General features: G+C 38.8%; 1 protein-coding gene across 4 annotated transcripts in view; it reads left to right on the top strand.

The window, feature by feature from the left end:
- Positions 1-18,481, top strand: part of Stau2 (staufen double-stranded RNA binding protein 2) — a 329,426-nt gene that overhangs the window by 191,184 nt on the left and 119,761 nt on the right. For 2 of the 4 annotated variants that reach the window (XM_017802151.2, XM_008848890.3), the window contains one exon: positions 14,965-15,272. In XM_017802151.2, the coding sequence (XP_017657640.1) occupies positions 14,965-15,272 (308 nt within the window). Of the gene's footprint in view, positions 1-14,964; positions 15,426-18,481 lie in introns of those variants that run through there. The other 2 variants (XM_029553988.1, XM_029553987.1) reach the window with 1 other exon arrangement.

Here is an 18,481-nt window from a genome sequence, read left to right as displayed (position 1 = left end):
GCTCTAAATTATTCTTGGTTGATCAAATTGGATCACAGTTAAATTTGAGGCCATTTGCAGAATAGTCTTTTAAATGCTTGTTAAAAATTAATGTATTTACTTTAATTTTATGTGTATGAGTATTTTACATGCATGTATCTAAGTGAACCTATGCATGCAGTGTCCATAGAGGCCAGAAGAGGACAATGGATCCCCTGGAACTGGTTGTTAGCTGCCATATATGTGCTGGGAAACAAACCCAGGTCCTCTGTCACAGCAGCTGCCACTCAACCGCTGAGCCATCTCTTCAACCTGGTTTGTAGGGTAGTTTTTGAGGTCAATCTTTGACATTTGTTCTCTCCCAAACAGACTGTTTTTAGCTCTGTCTTTCTAACAAGCTAGCTGATGATGGTTTTGCATTCAGAAATCACCATACACCTATGAACTCTTTACAACCAAAATTGCTACTGTTATCAAGAATGCCCTTAAGCTTGAACTTTCCCACATTCTGTAGCAAATAAAGTCACTTTCTTTTGAAGAGCCTTGGTGTTCTCTCTTCTTATGGAGTGCCTCTCTCTGTGGGCACAGTTTCTCAGCCACTGCTGCAGAGTGGAAACTTGAAACAGTGGCTCACTTTTCTTGGAGTAACATCCCACTTTATTATTAAGTTGCCAGGTTGAAGAGGTAGTTTCTGATATTCTTGGCTTTCATTTCTGATGTGGAATTTTCCTTCTGTGAAGAAGGCAGAGAGGAGATATTGGTGCTCAAGTATTCTCAACCTGTTCTGCCTATGTAGACCATTACTTTATAGGTTATAGCTGTGTAGAAGGGAGTCCTCCAGCATCTTAGCTCCATATACCAGGAATTTGGCTTCTACAACTTGGAGCCAGGAGAAATAAGAAATTCTGGTAGCCTGTCCCTTCTAGAGGATTCTGTGTTCCTTGATGAGAAGTTGAGGAGAAAGAGGACTGAATCTTCTTAGCCATCTTAGGGGTTGAGGGGAAGGAGACACTTTGTGGTTCAAATGTCACAGGCCAGAAGAAGAGAGACATTGGCTGAGGTCTGGAAGGGCCTCAAACCTGAGTCTTCTGATGTCCCTCTGCCTGTGGAGTTAGGTCATGTCACCATGCTGCCACATTCTTATGTAACTATAAAAGAATAATGTCAACCAGAGAATCTCACTTGTCCATTTTTATTGGTGCTTCAGTGTGTTACCATGGTTGATTGAATCAAATTGGCTGTGAGATTTATACTAATCTCAAACCTTTGAAGGTGAGACTGATGTGGCTACAAGCCAAACCTTCTAATCACATGCCTGGTCTTTCTGACATGGTCAGCAGTCAGCCCCTGTCCTGAATCTTCTCATTAGTTTAGACTATCCAAAGACCCGACCTGTTCTGCCTATGTAGACCATTACTTTATAGGTTATAGCTGTGTAGAAGGGAGTCCTCCAGCATCTTAGCTCCATATACCAGGAATTTGGCTTCTACAACTTGGAGCCAGGAGAAATAAGAAATTCTGGTAGCCTGTCCCTTCTAGAGGATTCTGTGTTCCTTGATGAGAAGTTGAGGAGAAAGAGGACTGAATCTTCTTAGCCATCTTAGGGGTTGAGGGGAAGGAGACACTTTGTGGTTCAAATGTCACAGGCCAGAAGAAGAGAGACATTGGCTGAGGTCTGGAAGGGCCTCAAACCTGAGTCTTCTGATGTCCCTCTGCCTGTGGAGTTAGGTCATGTCACCATGCTGCCACATTCTTATGTAACTATAAAAGAATAATGTCAACCAGAGAATCTCACTTGTCCATTTTTATTGGTGCTTCAGTGTGTTACCATGGTTGATTGAATCAAATTGGCTGTGAGATTTATACTAATCTCAAACCTTTGAAGGTGAGACTGATGTGGCTACAAGCCAAACCTTCTAATCACATGCCTGGTCTTTCTGACATGGTCAGCAGTCAGCCCCTGTCCTGAATCTTCTCATTAGTTTAGACTATCCAAAGACCCATCATGAGTCACCTAATTAGTGTAAGCTCTTCTGTGACCCTTATGTCCTACTAGGAATAATAAAGGTCTTCATGTCACTTAGGAAATTTGAAGGATTTAGAGCTTAACTCAGAGACTGAGGACAAAGTCTAGCCAAACTGGACTTTCTTATTTATTACAGAGGGAAATATTTCTTTGTTTGCTGGATTTTTTGTAGGGTAATTTCCAGATACTTTTAAGTTTTCAAAAATAATTTTTCAGGGCTGGAGAAATGGCTCAGCAATTAAGAGCACCAGTTAATTCTTGCAGAGGACCTGGTTCAATTCCCAGCACTCACATGGTGGCTAACAACTGTCCATAATTCCAGTTCCAAGGGATTTGACGCCTTGTGACCTCCGCAGGAATTACATGACATGGGTTCACTTAAACACATGCAGGCAATACACTTATACACACAAAATAAAAATGTAAAAAAATTTTTAAAGGTTTAAAAAGTAATGGGTCATAGTGCTGGAAGATGTTATACATACTAGTGGAAGAAAAAAGTAATCACCAGTCTTATTCAGCTGTCAACCCCGTGAGCTACAATAATGATAGGCTGTACAGAATAGGCCCAGTGGTGCAGTAGTGGCACAACTGTTATAGGAATAACTTTCTAGCTGGATTTAAGGCCCACTCCTCAAAATGGAATGCATACTTGGCACAGTTATTGGGACCAAGATCTTGTTGCTAGATAGGTCATGAATCCTAGGGGAAAAGCTACTACTATTATTCTACTAAAAGGACATAGTGTTAAGCTGACTCATAATGACTTATCATTGTACCCATAGATTAGTCCATGTCCCAGCTCTCATCAGATAAACAACTTCTTGTAATAGAAAATAGTTAGCACAGAGCCCCACAAGTGGTCAACATGAAAGGAATAAGAAACTGTGGAGTATTCATCCTTAAGTGAGACACCTGTATCACACCCTCTTCTTCCAAGGCACAGTGATCATTGTAGAAGAGAGCAGAAAGATTGTGAGAGCCAGAGGTGGTGGGTGACTATAATGTAACTGTTTCCCCGACACAACAAAACAGTTACATATATAAACTCACAGTGGTTGTGACAGCATACAGAAGACTTGTGTGAATTCAAGCCAGACAAAATCCCAGCATGGGAGTAGGGAATGGGCATGAAGCCCTTCCCCTAACTTGGGAGCAATTGACAATTGATAGCTGCTGAGAGAGGTCAAGTCCATTTATTTAAGGATGTGACTCCTGGTAGGTTGATCATTCTCCAGGGAATGAATCTACACTTAAAAGAGTATTTGGGGAACACAAATTGGACGTGATAGGCCTTAAAAAAAGAAATTGGGGGGATCAGTGAGAACAGACCTTACAGAAGATGGAGGGAGTTGAATATGATCAAAATAAATTAAAATTCTCAAAGAATTAATAAAATATTAAAAAAATAATTTTTCATAAGTTATGATCATATGGTAATAGATCCATGCATCATCTCTTCATTTGGTCCTCAGTGGTATACAGTGATTTTTTTTCTCTTTTTTTTTGTGTGTGTGTGTGAGGAATTCAGTTAGAAAAATCTTCTTTAACTGATATATTTTTAAATTATTATTATTATTTTATTATTATATTTTTACTATTTTGTATTGCCTACTTGTATGGAAGTGCACCCATGTCATGCAGTGCTGGTGGAGGTTAAAAGAGGGTATCAGATCTCCTGGAACTGGAGTTACAGACAGTTGTTAGCTGCCATGTGGGTTCTGGGATTCAAACCCAGGTCCTCTGCAAGAACAGCCAGTACGCTTAACTGCTGAGCCATCTCTCTAGCCCTTTAACTAATATTTTATATTGAACTCCTGTATATGTTAAAGATTAGGTATGTCATTTTATTTTGTTTTCTTGTCAGCGCAGCAGGGTACATGAGCTCCCAGGGTGCATGGAACTGAGGGAACTGAGGGGGTGAACACAGCAGCAACTCTCCTGGGTGTGTCAGACTCTTCCCCATCTACCCATTCCCACCTCTACCCTGGTTGTGGCCACTCTCCATGCCTTGAGGCTTCTGCAGACCTCAGTGCCAGTGAGCTGTCTGTTTCTACAGACAGCTGATGCTGACCCTGTAACCCAAATGAGGAAATAGCTGACAAAAGTTCAGTCTTGGTACTGGACCCAGAGGGCTTGGACGAAAAGAGCCTCTCAGAGACTTTATGCTTGTTACTGCTTCAGGACTGTAGAGCAACTGTGTGAGGGAAGCAGTATAACATTTTTTCTGAGACCTTAGCAGACTGCTTGGACCTCCATGTGGTGGTGAGCTTCCCCAAATTGCATGCCCAACCGCCTACATTGGAACCATGTGTGGCCCCTACCCCTGTGCCAGGGTTAGGCTTCTCTGCCCTACAGTAGGTGCCCAGACCTTAGCAGACTGCCTGAGAGTGCCCGGATCCAGCCTCAGCATGTGGTAGTGAACTTCCTCAAATTGTGCCATGCCCGTCCCCCTACATTGGGACCACCTGCAAGCCGTACCACCACCCAGGTCTAGGCTTCTCTGCTCTTTAGTAGGGGTCAAGACCTTTGCAGACTGCCTGAGAGTGCCTCAATCCAACCTCCCCTTAGCAAGCTCCTTAAATTGTGCTTGACTTCTCATTAGTAGGGGCCTAGATCTTAGGAGGAAGTATCTGACTGGTGCCTGACTTGGTCCTCTTGGGGAGCTCCTGAGTAGCTGGACTGAAGCTGTCTGTTCCTTCCAATATAAAATCTGAGAGAACCTGAAGCCTAGACTAACCAGTTTTACATACCTCACAAGAAAACAACCAAGACACACCAGTAGTGTAAACAGAAGTAGACATCAACTCAAACAAGGAAGGCTTGAGTTTCATACCAGAATCACAAACAAAATAAATCTACATGCCAAAATTACAATGGAAATAAAACAATATGGAAACCCAAAATAAATGGTTCCCACTAAATACCACCAGTCCTAATAGAAGAGTTCTTCAAGGAGAAACCCGCCCCCCCAAGATAACACAGGACACAGAATTTAAAAGAACAATCATAAACATGATCAAATAATTCAACAAATTTAAAGAGCTCACAAATCAAAGAACTAAAAGAAGATAGGGATAAACCTGACTGAATTCACAAAAGAGAAATACTGAAGTAAACTCAGGCTGAAATGAAGAAGGAAGTGGAAAACTCACTAAACCCATTTGAAACAATAGGAGAAAACCTCACTGTTAGAATGAATGAAATGGAAAACAGAATATCAAGACTGGACAATGAGGTTGAAGAATTGGACTGCTCAAGCAAAGATTATGACAAATTTAACACACACACAAGAGTAGAATATGCAGGAAATGTGGGACACCATGAAAAGACCAAATGTACATATCATAGGCATAGAGAAAGAAGAATTTCGGGTTAATGGTATTGACCAGATCTTAAACAGGATGGTAGGAGAAAATTTCCCAAAATTAAGGAAGGACAAGCCCACACAAGTAGAAGAAGCACATAGAACACTAAATAGGGAAGACCAGAAAAGAAACTCCTTGTTGTTGTAAAAACACTAAACATACAAAACAAAGAATACTGAAAGCTGCAAAAGAAAAACAACTCACACATAAAGGAAAACCTATCAGAATTACAGCTGACTTATCAGTGCAAATTATGAAAGCCAGAAGAGCCTGGACCAAGGTATTTCCAGTTCTAAATGACCACAGATGCCAACTCAGAATACTTTACCCAGCAAAAATGTTTGTCATAGTTGAAGGGGAAAGGAAGATCTTTCATGACGCGAATAGCCTGAAAGAATACATGACCACGAAACCAGCCCTTCAAAGAATACTTGAAGCAGTACAAAGAACGAAGAAAAGAACAGCTGTACCCCAGGAGCAACAGAAAGAAACTAAATGAAGGCATAATTATGGAAACACGAAATAGACCAAGAATGCAAGCAGAAATCAAATGATGGCAAACAATACACATCTTTCAATAACTTTAAATATCAATGGACTGAATTCCCCAATCAGAAGACAAAGGCTAGTTGAATGGATTAAGAAACAAAATCCACCCCTTTGTTGTCTGAAAGAAATCCATCTCGGCTTCAAGAACAGACACTACCTTAAGGTAAAAGGATAGAAAAGAATATTTCAAGCAAATGGCACTAAGGAACAAGCAGGGTTTGCAATTCTAATATCTGACAAAGTAAATTTCAGACTAAAACTAATCAGAAGAGATAAAGAGGATCACTTCATTCTGATCAAATGAATAATTGACCAAGGAAATACTACAGTCCTGAACATATATACCCCAAACTCTGTTGCACCCAATTTCATAAAAACAGTATTGCAGGACCTTAAGACACAGATTGACCCCCAACTCAGTAATAGTAGGGGACTTCAATATCCCCTGTCTCCATTAGACAGGTCAACCAGACAAAGCATAAACATACATATGAATTAAATGATACTATACATCAAATGGATCTAACAGATGTCTACTTAATGTTTCACCTAAGCACCAAAGAAGACACTTTCTATTCAGCACCCCTTGGAACTTTCTCAAAAATGGACCATATATCAGGGCCCAAAACAATCCTCAAAAAATACAAAATTTGAAGTAATTCCATACATTCTATCAGACCACAATGTAATAAAGCTTAAAATCAGCACCAAAAGAAGCTCTACTGACTACACAAACTCATGGGAGATTAAACAACACACTCCTCAATGATGAGTGGGTCAAAGAAGAATTTAGAAAGAAATTAAAGTGTTCCTGGAACTAGACTAAAAACCTCTGGGAGGCTTTGAAAGCAGTTCTATGCGGGAAACGTATGGCTCTAAGGGCCTACATTAAAAAATCAGAAAGAGCACAAATAAATGACTTAACATTGCTGTTCAAGACTCTGGAAAAATGAGAACAAATGAAACCCCAACCCAGCAGATGAGAAGAAATAACAAAAACCAGAGCAGAAATTAATGAAATAGAAACAAAGAAAACACATTAAGAATCATTGAATCTGAGAGCTGGTTCTTTGAAAAGCTAAACAGGTTAGACAGACCCTTACCTTAGCCCAGTTAACAAAAAGAAAGGAAGAGCAAATTCAAATCAACAAAATCAGAAATGAAAGGGGAACCATCACAACAGACACCTAAAATATCTAGAACATTATAAGGGACTACTTTAAAAACCTATACTCTACTAAATTTGAAAACCTAAAAGAAATGTATACATATCTAAAATTATAGGACCCACCAAAGCTAAACCAAGAAGAGACCTACAGTTTAAACAGACCCGTAACATATAGGGAAATAGAAACAGTAATACAAAACCTCCTGACTAAAAGAAACCCAGGCCCAGATGGATTCAGAGCAGAATTCTACTAGACATTTTAAAGAAGATCTATAACCAATACTCCTTAAATTATTCAAAAAGATAGAAACAGAGGGAGAACTCCTAAATTCCTTCTATGAAGCCAAAATCACTCTAATACCAAAACCAGATAAAGACATAACCAAAAAAGAAAACTATAGATCCATATCCTTAATGAACATAGATGCAAAAATTCTCAACAAAATACTTGCAAACCACATACAAACACATATCAAAAAGATCATCCACCATGATCATGTAGACTTTATTCCAGACACTCAGGGATGGTTCAATATACATAAGTCAATAAACATCATAAATCATATAAGTGGTCTCCAAAGACAAAAATCACATGGTCATCTCAGTAGATGCAGCTATAGTCATAAAAAAAATGGTAGTGGCACAAAAATAGACACATAGATAAATGGAGCATATTTGAAGGGCCGAACATTAGTACATGCAATTTCAGTCACCTGATATTTGACAGAGGTGCCAAGAACACACAATTGAAAGACAGCATTTTCAGCAAATGGTGCTGGCAAAATTGGATCTCCACCTGAAGAAGAATGAAACTAGACCCTTCTCTTTCACCGTGCACAAAAGTCACCTCCAAATGGATCAAAGACCTCAATGTGAAACTTGAAATTCTAAAACTGTTACAAGACATTGGCAGTAACCTACAAGACATGGGTATAGGAAATGACTTTCTAAATTGGACATCAGTTACTCAGGAATTAAGGTCCACAATCAGTAAGTGGAACCTCATTAAACTAAAAAGCTTCTGTACAGCAAAAGAAAACAACCAAGAAAGTGAATAGAAAACTCAGAGTGGGAGAAAATCTTCACCAGCAACACATCTGACAGGTTTAACATCCAGAATACACAAAGAACTCAAAAAGCAATAAAACAAATGACCCAATTAGAAGATGGGCTAAAGATCTAACCAGCGAGTTCTCAAAAGAAGAAACAAAGATGGCTAAGAAGCATCTTAAAAAAGTGTTCAGCATTGTTAGTAATTAGGGAAATGCAAATTAAAACCACCTTAAGATTTCATCTTAGCCCAGTCAGACTGGCTAAGATCAAGAGAATAAATGATACCAAATGCTGGCAAGGATGTGGAGAAGGGAATACACATTCACTGCTGGTGGGATTGCAAACTTGTGCAACCCCTATGGAAAACAGTATAGAATACTCTTAGAAAACTAAAAATGAACCTACCATATGACCCAGTTATACCACGCCTTGGCATATACTCAAAGGACTCGTCCTATTGTAGAGACACTTGTACAACAATGTTTGTTGCTGCTGTTTTCATAATAGCTAAGAGATGGAAGTAACTTAAGTGTCCCTTAACTGGTGAGTGGTTAACGAAAATGTACTTTTACACAATGGAGTTCTACTCAACATTAAACAAAGATGAATAATGAAATTTGCAGGTAAGTGGATAAAACTAAAAATTGTTACACTTAAGTGAAGTAACACAGACTCAGAAAAACAAAAGATGTTCTCCCTCGTTTGTGGATCCTAGCACCAAATCTTTATGTGTGAGAGTATATATCCTGATGTAACTGCAGGAACCAGGAAAATGGAAGAGAACCAGGGAGGTAAAGGGAAAGAAGGAGCTTGAGAGAGAACAATAGGAGACAGGTGTTACTAAGGGACAAATGTGTAAAATTGGGGTATTAAATGGGAGGGGGAGAGGACAGGTTATATAAGAAACTATGGGGATAAAGGGGAAGAAGGAGCTCAAGAGAGGTGAGACCATAGGATACTGGTATTATCAAGGGAGAAATGGGGAAAATGGGAACACTTTAAATGGGGATGGTGGGGAGGGAGGTTAAGACAGGGAAAGAGAGAGGGGAGATAAAAAACGCTTAGCTAGTATAAAAAAAAAAAAAACCCAGAGGGAATTGTATTAGTTCAAAAACCTACTGAAAAATTACATATATAATATCTCTACATGTGTCCGTTTGTATATCTGAAGGCTACATAACTAGGAACAGTGCCAGATAGGAGAAACCAACCTTTGAGTTGTTGACCAGGGTAGTCCAAGAGATTCCCAAAATTACGCTGGCTCTTGCCACAGCCATTGCTTCCTAGAACTTGAAGGTGTAAGACCCTGTTGCTGAAGCCAGAACATATTCAGACACAGAATTTGGAGCAGTAGAGCTGGAATTGACCTGAAAGCCACCTCCCATGAAGGCTAGCTCTCATAGCTTTGGAGAGCACTATAAAAACTGGTAAAGGAGAACATCAATCAGTGGTCCAACCCCAGCTGCAAGGCCTAAAAATCACATCAATGACCAACACAGCAAACAGCGTTGGTACAGGAGTGGTACTTTCATCTTGTGCGTAATCAGCAGCTGCCTATTTAGACTTAAAGCATACTCAGTGGGAGGAAATTCATGTGTGGTACTGTAAACCTGGCCAAATACACATAGCTGGAGAGGTTATAGATCTTAGAATAAACCCCAAGACTATCACATTCCTAGACCAATGTCATTTCTTAGTAGATGCAAAATATGGATTCTTAAATTTACAGACCGTCATCCCAGTCACCACCTGTCAAAGAAGCATCTTTTCAACAGAGAGAGATTATTACAGAGTTCCACAACTGGTTACACACAGAGATTGTGTGAATTGCCAAAATCTAAGTGGCACATCTAGGGTGCAACCTGTACACCTCTGGCTCATGGAACATAGAACAGGGGATTAAGAAAAACACTAATTTATCTTTCAGTTCTCATCAATGAAGCTCCCTCATGCAACAGAAGGCCAGTTAAACAAAAGGTCACAAATGGCCAAAATGTAGAGAATAAAAGTCTACAGAGTGTGGGTCCTTGGACAGAACTCCTATATTAAAATCCATCCACCTGGGACAGAGGGACTATTGCAGAAGAGGAGGTTGAAAGATTGTAATAGCCAGGGAGGAGGTGCATGACCATACAGAAGTAGAGTACCACAGGCTCCTGGAACTCTTCCCAAACGTATCTACAGCAATGTTGTCAGCATGTACATGACCAGTGGAAACTCAAACAGACAAAAACTCAGCACAGAGCTGTGGAAATGGATACCAGGCCCCAATATTAGTCAAAGAATTATTGGCAGCTTATTACTGCTGGGTGAGGAAGAGCGATCTTCTTAAAGGGAGTGACTCTAGATAGGCTGACTAGACCTTGGTGTATGAACTTGCACTGAGGGATATCTGGGGATACTAACTTATGATAGGCCTTCACACTAATGACAGAATACATGATTCCAGTGGGAGGGGGCCAATGGGTAGGGGGTATAAAGATGATTTAGATGTTGAGTATGAACTAGAGAAATATTCCATTAGAATTTTTTGAAGTATTTTGTTTTTTTCTGTAATTTTACCTATTGTTTTTTTTTAGGTTTTTAAATTTTTTTAATATTTTTTGTTTTTTATTTTATTTATTTATTTATTTTAACTTTTACAAAAACTTTATTGAGAATTTCTTACATGCATACAAGGTGTGTTTTGAGCAAATCCATTATTTTACTGTGGGTTGCTTGACCAGTATTCAGAACTCCATTCAGAAATTTTAGATTACCTGAAATGGTTTTTTTTTGTTGTTGTGTATTTATTTTATGTGTATGAGTGTTATACCTGCATATATGTAAGTGTACCTGTGTTGTGCCCAGAAGAGGGTATTGGATCCCCTGGAACTGGAATTTTGAATGGTTGTTTGCTACTATGTGAATGCTGGGATTTGAACTTGAGTCTTCTGCCACAGCAGCCACTGCTTTTAACTGCTGAGCCATCACTCTAGCCCCCTGAAATGTTTTTGAATGTCATCTTAAATAGCATTTTTATTGGTTGCATTAGGTATCGCCTTCTGTTATGCAGTGATAGTTTCTACAAAAAGCTATTGATAGTACCAAACCTTATATAGACTACATTTTTTTCTTATATAACGTACAGCTTTGCCATAGACATTAGAGTTAATCTATTCTTTAAGTATAATATTCAGTGCCAAATAAGACACTTTCGCGTATTTCTGTGGGAATGTGAAATTAGTACAGCTTTTGAAGGGCAATTGATAAGTGGCAAACAAATTTAAAATGCATATCTTGAATTAGAATTCTGCTTCCACTTGAAATAAGTTTTCATGTAAATAAGGATTTAATTATAAGAACGTTCATCACTATGTTTATAATTGCAAAATTTGGAAACAGATTCAATGTGTTTGAATACAGATTACTCAATACAGATTTTTAAAAATGTGCTGCTGGGGTTTGAACCCAGGGTCTTGTACATACTAGGCAAGCATTCAACCACTGAGCTACACCCCTAACCCTAATCCTGTAATTGTTTTAAACAATTGTTGATATAACAAAATACTGCACTTTAAAAACTAGCAAAGAAGTTTTTGAAACAAGATTCATGTAATATTTTTATATTTTGACTTCAAGTTATAACAAGTAAAAGTATGTGGAGAAAGATTATAAAAACATATCTTTAAAGCAAAATATTTTAAGTGATTTCTGCTGGTTGGAGATATTTTTCTTTATTTTCACCAGTACAGGTTTTCAATTGAAATTTCTTCAGAAGCAAAAAATACTAACAGTTATTAATGTATAGAACTTGAAAACTCACACAAAGGCATAAGGAGAATCTATACAATAGAACTGATACATTATTTGAAGCTGGTTAAGCTGTTTGAAAACATAGAACTTTGTCGTGGTCTTTGCATTTGGATTCAAGGACCTTGCCTTCATCTTTGCAGGTCCTATTCCCTCCTCACATCCTGGGGGTTAGGAACTGCCCGAGGTTTCTTACAACAAGACTCTCCAGTCCTTTCCTTTGCTCTTGCTGTCCATCTGCCTTCGTTCTCTTCCTCCTTGGCTGGTTCTCCTCATCCTTGAAATGGAGTGTCTTCTTTAGCAGACCTTTCCTGAGCTCCTACTTATTTTCCCCCTTTTTACTTCCCCCTGCTCTCTAGACCATACCTAGTAAGGCACCTGCACGTTCGGCTGGATCTCTTTTCATTTTCTTATCCTGACAGACTGGCCACAACTTCAAGCCAGATTGTACTGGTTGGCACAGTATCCAGAATAGCAGTTATAATTGAACTCAGAGACTGGAAGGGAGTAGAGGAAAATGTATTTATACATGTATGTTTGTGTGTGTGACTAAACATCAGCCTGGAGTATTACAAAGTGTGTCTAGAGCATGGGATCTTCTTAAAGTATTATGTAGACAACAGTGGAGTGATAAGGAGCCAGATACTAAGGGCTTTCTATGTCATCCAAAGGAGTTTGGGTACTTTAGTGTGAGCAATGGGACTCCGTGTAAGACGTAAGTAAAAGAATGCTCTAGCCTTGGCAAGATGGTCCCAGACTCTTAACCCCATGATTATGCCAGTTTACAGTGGTATTTGGGCATATTCCCATGGTGACAAATCTAGAAATGAATTAAGAGGCTCCTGCACCCCAGGCAAGCATGAAGACAGCTATGCAGCACAAGCTACATCAAAAGCGGTAGGGAAAATTGAGATATCTTTATGCTATAATCTCACTCCCTGGCACAGTACCATGCAGTCAAAATTCTCCTTCTCCTTGCTCCCTAAGAAGGGAAAGAGGTCCATCATGTACCTAGTGTTCTCACTTTCCTAAAGACTGACTTCTGTTTAGCCTATCTCAGAGTGCTGATGGATGTGGCATACTGTAGCTACCCAGGTCCAGTGAGAAGAGAGATGACCAATAGTTGTAATAGCCACTTCCCCTAGCCTAGCCCAGAGCTAAGAACCGAAAAAAAATTCAGTGTCCAGCTTCTTTTCCAAGAGACAAGGGGCATATCATGTATTAAATTATTACTGTTTATCTGGACACTAGGAAGACAGTGAAACCTTAACCGTGATTGTTACAGTAGTCCGGGTAAAAAACAGCAGATTACTAGAAGGGAGTAGAAGGTGGCAAGAGAAAGGGAACTAAGCTTGTCTCAGATGCCTGTAGGACTGGCATTTAGACACCTGGACACCAAGAACTCGAAAACCAGTTAGTTTGACACAGGTTTGAGGAGCACTTAGAATCTCTGGCCAGGCTGATTGGTGATAGATTGCTCCAGCAGAAGGCCATTCTGTGAAGATAAGAAGAGATAGCTTTTGTCTAATGTGAAGATACCAACCCAAAGAGTCAAAGAAAACAAAGAAGCAGAAATATTTTCTATAAGTAGAATGAGAAAAATTTCTGGAAACACCCTAACAAAATAGAGATAGCTAATGAACTTGACAAGAAATAAAAATAACTGTCTTAAAGATGTCCTCTTAAGTCAGGAGAGCAGTTCATGAACAATGAAAATTCCAACCCAGAGAATTCCAAATTTAGTGTCAGACAGAAATCATGGAGCTGAAAAATACAATAGGTGAACTGAAAATTCATTAGGGAAATTCAGCAACATGTAAGATTAACCAGAAGAAATTCGCCAGATAAAAAGTGGGCTGACTTCCAGCATTTCCTAAAATTTTAGGAAATGTGAAAATTTTAGTTATAAAATAAAGTTGAAAATTAGGCTTAAAGTTGAATATATTTCTGAGCCTTTTCGATTTTTTTCCTATGCTAATACAGATTTTCAGTCCTCTCAGAGGATTTGATAGAATTTGCATTTTTCGAATTACTGTTATAGAACACATTTTGTGAACTTGGTACTGGGAAGATGTTGAAACCTTTTGGTTTTTGTTAGAGTATCCAAGGTACAAAACAACAGGTTAGTAGCAAGAGGGTGGAGGTAGCAAGAGAAAGGAAATCAAGGTTGTCTCTTAGAACACAGTCTTTACAAGGGATGGCTTACCAGTAATTTCAGAAGACAGTATGACTTGAAAGTTGTTAGCATGTGATCAAAAGACCTTAGAACAAGCTGTGTGGAATGTGCTTTGAAACTTCTCTGAAGCAACTGATAGAGGAAAATGCTTCTCTGATATGGTTAAAACTCCACCAACCAGCAACAGTCCCATCTTCCCTCCTTTCACCTGCAGAACCTGTCCATGGCCTGTCTGGAAGAAATGCTCTAGATAAGATGCCAAATTTTAGAGGTGTTTGACTTGAGATGGTAACTACTTGGCTGTGGGTACTCAAAAGTAGTTGCCAAGAGTATACATTGGGTAATAAGCAGGCAGATGATAGTGTCCGAATGTGCTAAATAAGCAAAGAAGGAACAGTGTCAATTTGAGGAACAAGGTGCCCTGACACTTTGTGGCATGTTCTTGAGTTAGAGTTGTCTGTGAGACAGCCATGTGAAGAGAGAGGACCAGTAGGCCTCTGAATATATAGATGTCTCTGAAGATGATATTTGGACTGAGGCTGCCTTTGTTTTATTCATCTTCTGTGCCTCAGTTACTGCATGTTTTGGGGTGTTTCTTTTGTAAGATGTAAAGCATTGAGCTGCAGGTGAAAACACTGCAGATTCCCAGTCTCTCCCTGATGGAACATCCACACAGTGTTCTCTGGGTAGATACTGCAGCTTCCTCCATGGGAGTGAGGAAGAGATTTGACTGGCAATTCTCACACTTATTTGTTAACACAGCAAGGGAAGCCATTGAGTCAATAACACTATAATGTGTTTCTGTTTTAAAATTTTTAAGTGGATTAACAGTGTTCATGCATTTCCTTTATAGCTCCAAAAGGAATTCTTCATCTATCTCCCGATGTTTATCAAGAGATGGAAGCCAGCCGCCACAGAGTGATCTCAGGCACGACTCTAGGCTACTTGTCATCCAAAGATATGAACCAACCTTCAAGCTCTTTCTTCAGTATATCTCCCACATCAAATAGCTCAGCCACAGTTGCCAGGGAACTCCTTATGAATGGAACATCTCCTACAGCTGAAGCCATAGGTTTAAAAGGAAGTTCTCCTACTCCCCCTTGTTCTCCAGTACAGCCTTCAAAACAACTGGAATATTTAGCAAGGATTCAAGGCTTTCAGGTATGAATTAAAAGCAAAAACAAAAAGAGAAAATGAAATAGCCCCAAATCCTTCATCTTTGTCCATCAAAAGGCTTATTCTTGCCTGCTAGTGTGGCCTATGTACCATTTCCATTATAAATTATAGGAACACAGAAGACAGAAAAAAAAAAAAGAGAACACATATGCACATGCCTTGTTTTCTCTTATTTTCTGTCCAGTAATTCTGTTGTTGCCTGGCTTTCCTCCATCTCCCTCCCTCCCTCCCTCCATCTTCTCCTCTCTCCCCCCTCTCTCCGTACCATTTCCATTATAAATTATAGGAACACAGAAGACAGAAAAAAAAAAAGAGAACCATATGCACATGCCTTGTTTTCTCTTATTTTCTGTCCAGTAATTCTGTTGTTGCCTGGCTTTCCTCCATCTCCCTCCCTCCCTCCCTCCATCTTCTCCTCTCTCCCCCCTCTCTCCCCTTCCTTCTCTTCCCCTTTCTCCCATCCCCCTTTCTCCCTCTCGTTCTGTCTCTCCTCTCGCCCCTTCTCTTTTCTTAAACATTTTTGTATTCTGTCTTCAGTTGGTCTTGATTGGGTACATCTGTTTCCTCACTTTGTCTTCCACAAACAAAATTCTGCCTTGAGGCATGGTGTTAGTGTTTTACACCCACTTCCTCATTCTACAATTAATATTGAGTTTTTCTGCTAGTGATTTGATTTCATAGCAGTTTTGAGTTTGCCATCCTAAGGTTAGTGATAATTCAGGTACATTGGGATGGTAGAGCATCCCTGCAGTCCTTAGGAGTCCATTAAACATGGCATTGAATGGTGATGAAATGCTCTTTGGAAGTTGAGGTATAATAATGAATATGTGTTGTACTGGATGCTGTTTTGAACGAGCTGGGTAGAGATGCATCTGCCATTAATGATACTGGCAGCTCTTTTGCTAGTAGTCTAACAGCTAACGGTTGAACTCGTGTGGATTTGGGAATAAAGCTTTCCTCTATTTATTCTTTGTCTCCTTTTGGAGAGAATAGAAACAAAACACCACAAAACCACTACTCCTTTATGGCTATTTCAGAGCTTTTAAAAGAGTTGTTAACAAAAGGGAAGGGGAAAGCTATGTGTCCTGATTTCTTAGTTTCCTTGAAAACCGTGTACTGAACTGAGTGCCACTGACAGGTGAAGGCAGCTTATGTGAGGAAGACCCGCTTCCCAAATTTCACTGTTCTCATCCCCTTCCCGTCTTAGTCTTATTACTCAAGACAAAAACTTGTAACTTCCTTTAGAAATGCTCTAGACATTTGTATTGTGTAAAATGATCATGTATTATAAATGTTTTGCAGGTGTAGATTATAAAATGAGAAAGAAGATCATGTGTTTGGGGTGTTTGCATGTTTGCTTTGGGTTTTATTCCTTCCTAGATGCCTTCTGATTCTCTCAAGTCTATAGTCAGGTAGTTGCTAGTGTGTTTAATCAGACTATTCATATGGAATTTTAAGCTGCTACTAATTATTGACTCTGTCATCTGAAATTTTAAATGCTTAATCTAAAGTTATAACTTTAGAATTTGTTGTTTACCTTAATAATCACAATAAATCACTGTTTAAACAAAAGACATTGATTCATATAGTTAAAGTACTAGAAAAAGGCTAATTAATACTTAGCTCTACCAGTAATCTTCATAGAATAAATTGGAAATAAACTGTGATGGAAAGAAATTCACGACTTATTTATAAATCTAGTCTTTTAGAATGTCTGAGAGTAATACTACATTTTTATACAAACGAAGCACAAATTGCATTCAGGCTCTGAACTGAGGTTTTTGCTTGGATATATTACAACAGATACAATTCTGCTGCCAGAAGAACTTAAGTTTTTAAATTTTTTATACATTAGCTCTTGGCAATGATAACAGCTGTAATTTTACCCTATCTTCACTTAACCAAAATGTGGAGTCTGCTACCCCTGTTAACTGGGCTGACTGCTTAGACCCCTTTTCAAAGCTTGTGCTGAGATTATATGCTCTTATTTATGGACAAGTCAAACATTTCCAGATCTGTGTACTGTGATTTTACATATTAATGAATATAAACAGATGGTTTTCAAACATCCCTGTGCTTCTTTGGTTGAATGAGCTGTACTGATGGAAGATGCATTGTTCCTGGATCGCAGCCTGCAGCTGGGCAGTGAACAGTCTGTGGTACCTGTGTCTGTCAGTGTGTACTCATCATATGTCACCATGGGAGTTTCTTTGTGAAAGTACCTTCTTTCTGGGTAACTCTCTTGGGTATGCATACCTGGTAGAAAAACATGTAGATTCTTTTTATTGTTTCTTACATGATTTAATTAGACTGTAGTTTAGAAATTATAAGACCAGCTTGTTATAGATTATATGCACTTCTGTTACTTTTATTTCTGGAATTTGAAAACAATAAATTTTTCCTTTGTTTGTAGGTTAGTAACTTTTCATTTTATTTCACACTGAACAGATATTATTGTTTATTGAATATTGTGTAAAATTTCCTTTGGTCTTCCATTGTCCATTGTGAGTTGATTTAAGCCTAACCAAACTATTGTGCGTATCAGATATGTTGTATTATAAAGTAAAAATATGTGAGTGTGTGGAAAAAAAGTTGATTTAACTTAATTTTATTTTTATTACCCAGTCTTGAAATTTACCAATTACACAAAGCTGATTTACTCAAGAGAGTGTAGGCATTTAGATCACATTCTTTTGTTTGAACTTACAAAGTAAGTAAGATTTTTTTTATACAGGTAATATTAACAAAACTGATTTCACAGAGGAAAATATAACTAAACATTTGCATATTCTCAGGAATTCTTTAACCCTTGGTTAGTCCCACCAAAGATTTTTAATCTTGTGTATGTGTGCATCTGTTATATGGGTGTGTGCAGGTGAGTCCAGGTGCCCTCTGAGGCTGGAGGTGCCAGATTCCCTGGAACTTCAGTAACAGGTGATTGTGAGCTGCCTTGCAAGGGTGCTGGAAACTGAACCCAGGTCCTCTGCAAAAGCAGTACATGCTCTTAACCACCGAGCCTTCTCTCCAGTCTCTACCACCAAAATATTTTTATTATTTTAGAAACAAATCTTTTGAATTTCTTATTTCTTATTTATTTATTTGTTATTTATTTATTATTTTTATGGGGCTTTTGGCTACTCTAACATTCCCCACTCTGAAGAGGTAACCCTAAAATCTTTTAAGGATTAGAGAAA

Source organism: Nannospalax galili, unplaced genomic scaffold, assembly GCF_000622305.1.
Source record: "Nannospalax galili isolate Female #2095 unplaced genomic scaffold, S.galili_v1.0 scaffold102, whole genome shotgun sequence".
Taxonomy (NCBI): domain Eukaryota; kingdom Metazoa; phylum Chordata; class Mammalia; order Rodentia; family Spalacidae; genus Nannospalax; species Nannospalax galili.
Note: the sequence above shows the minus strand (reverse complement) of the source record. Positions and strands in the feature narration are given on the sequence as shown.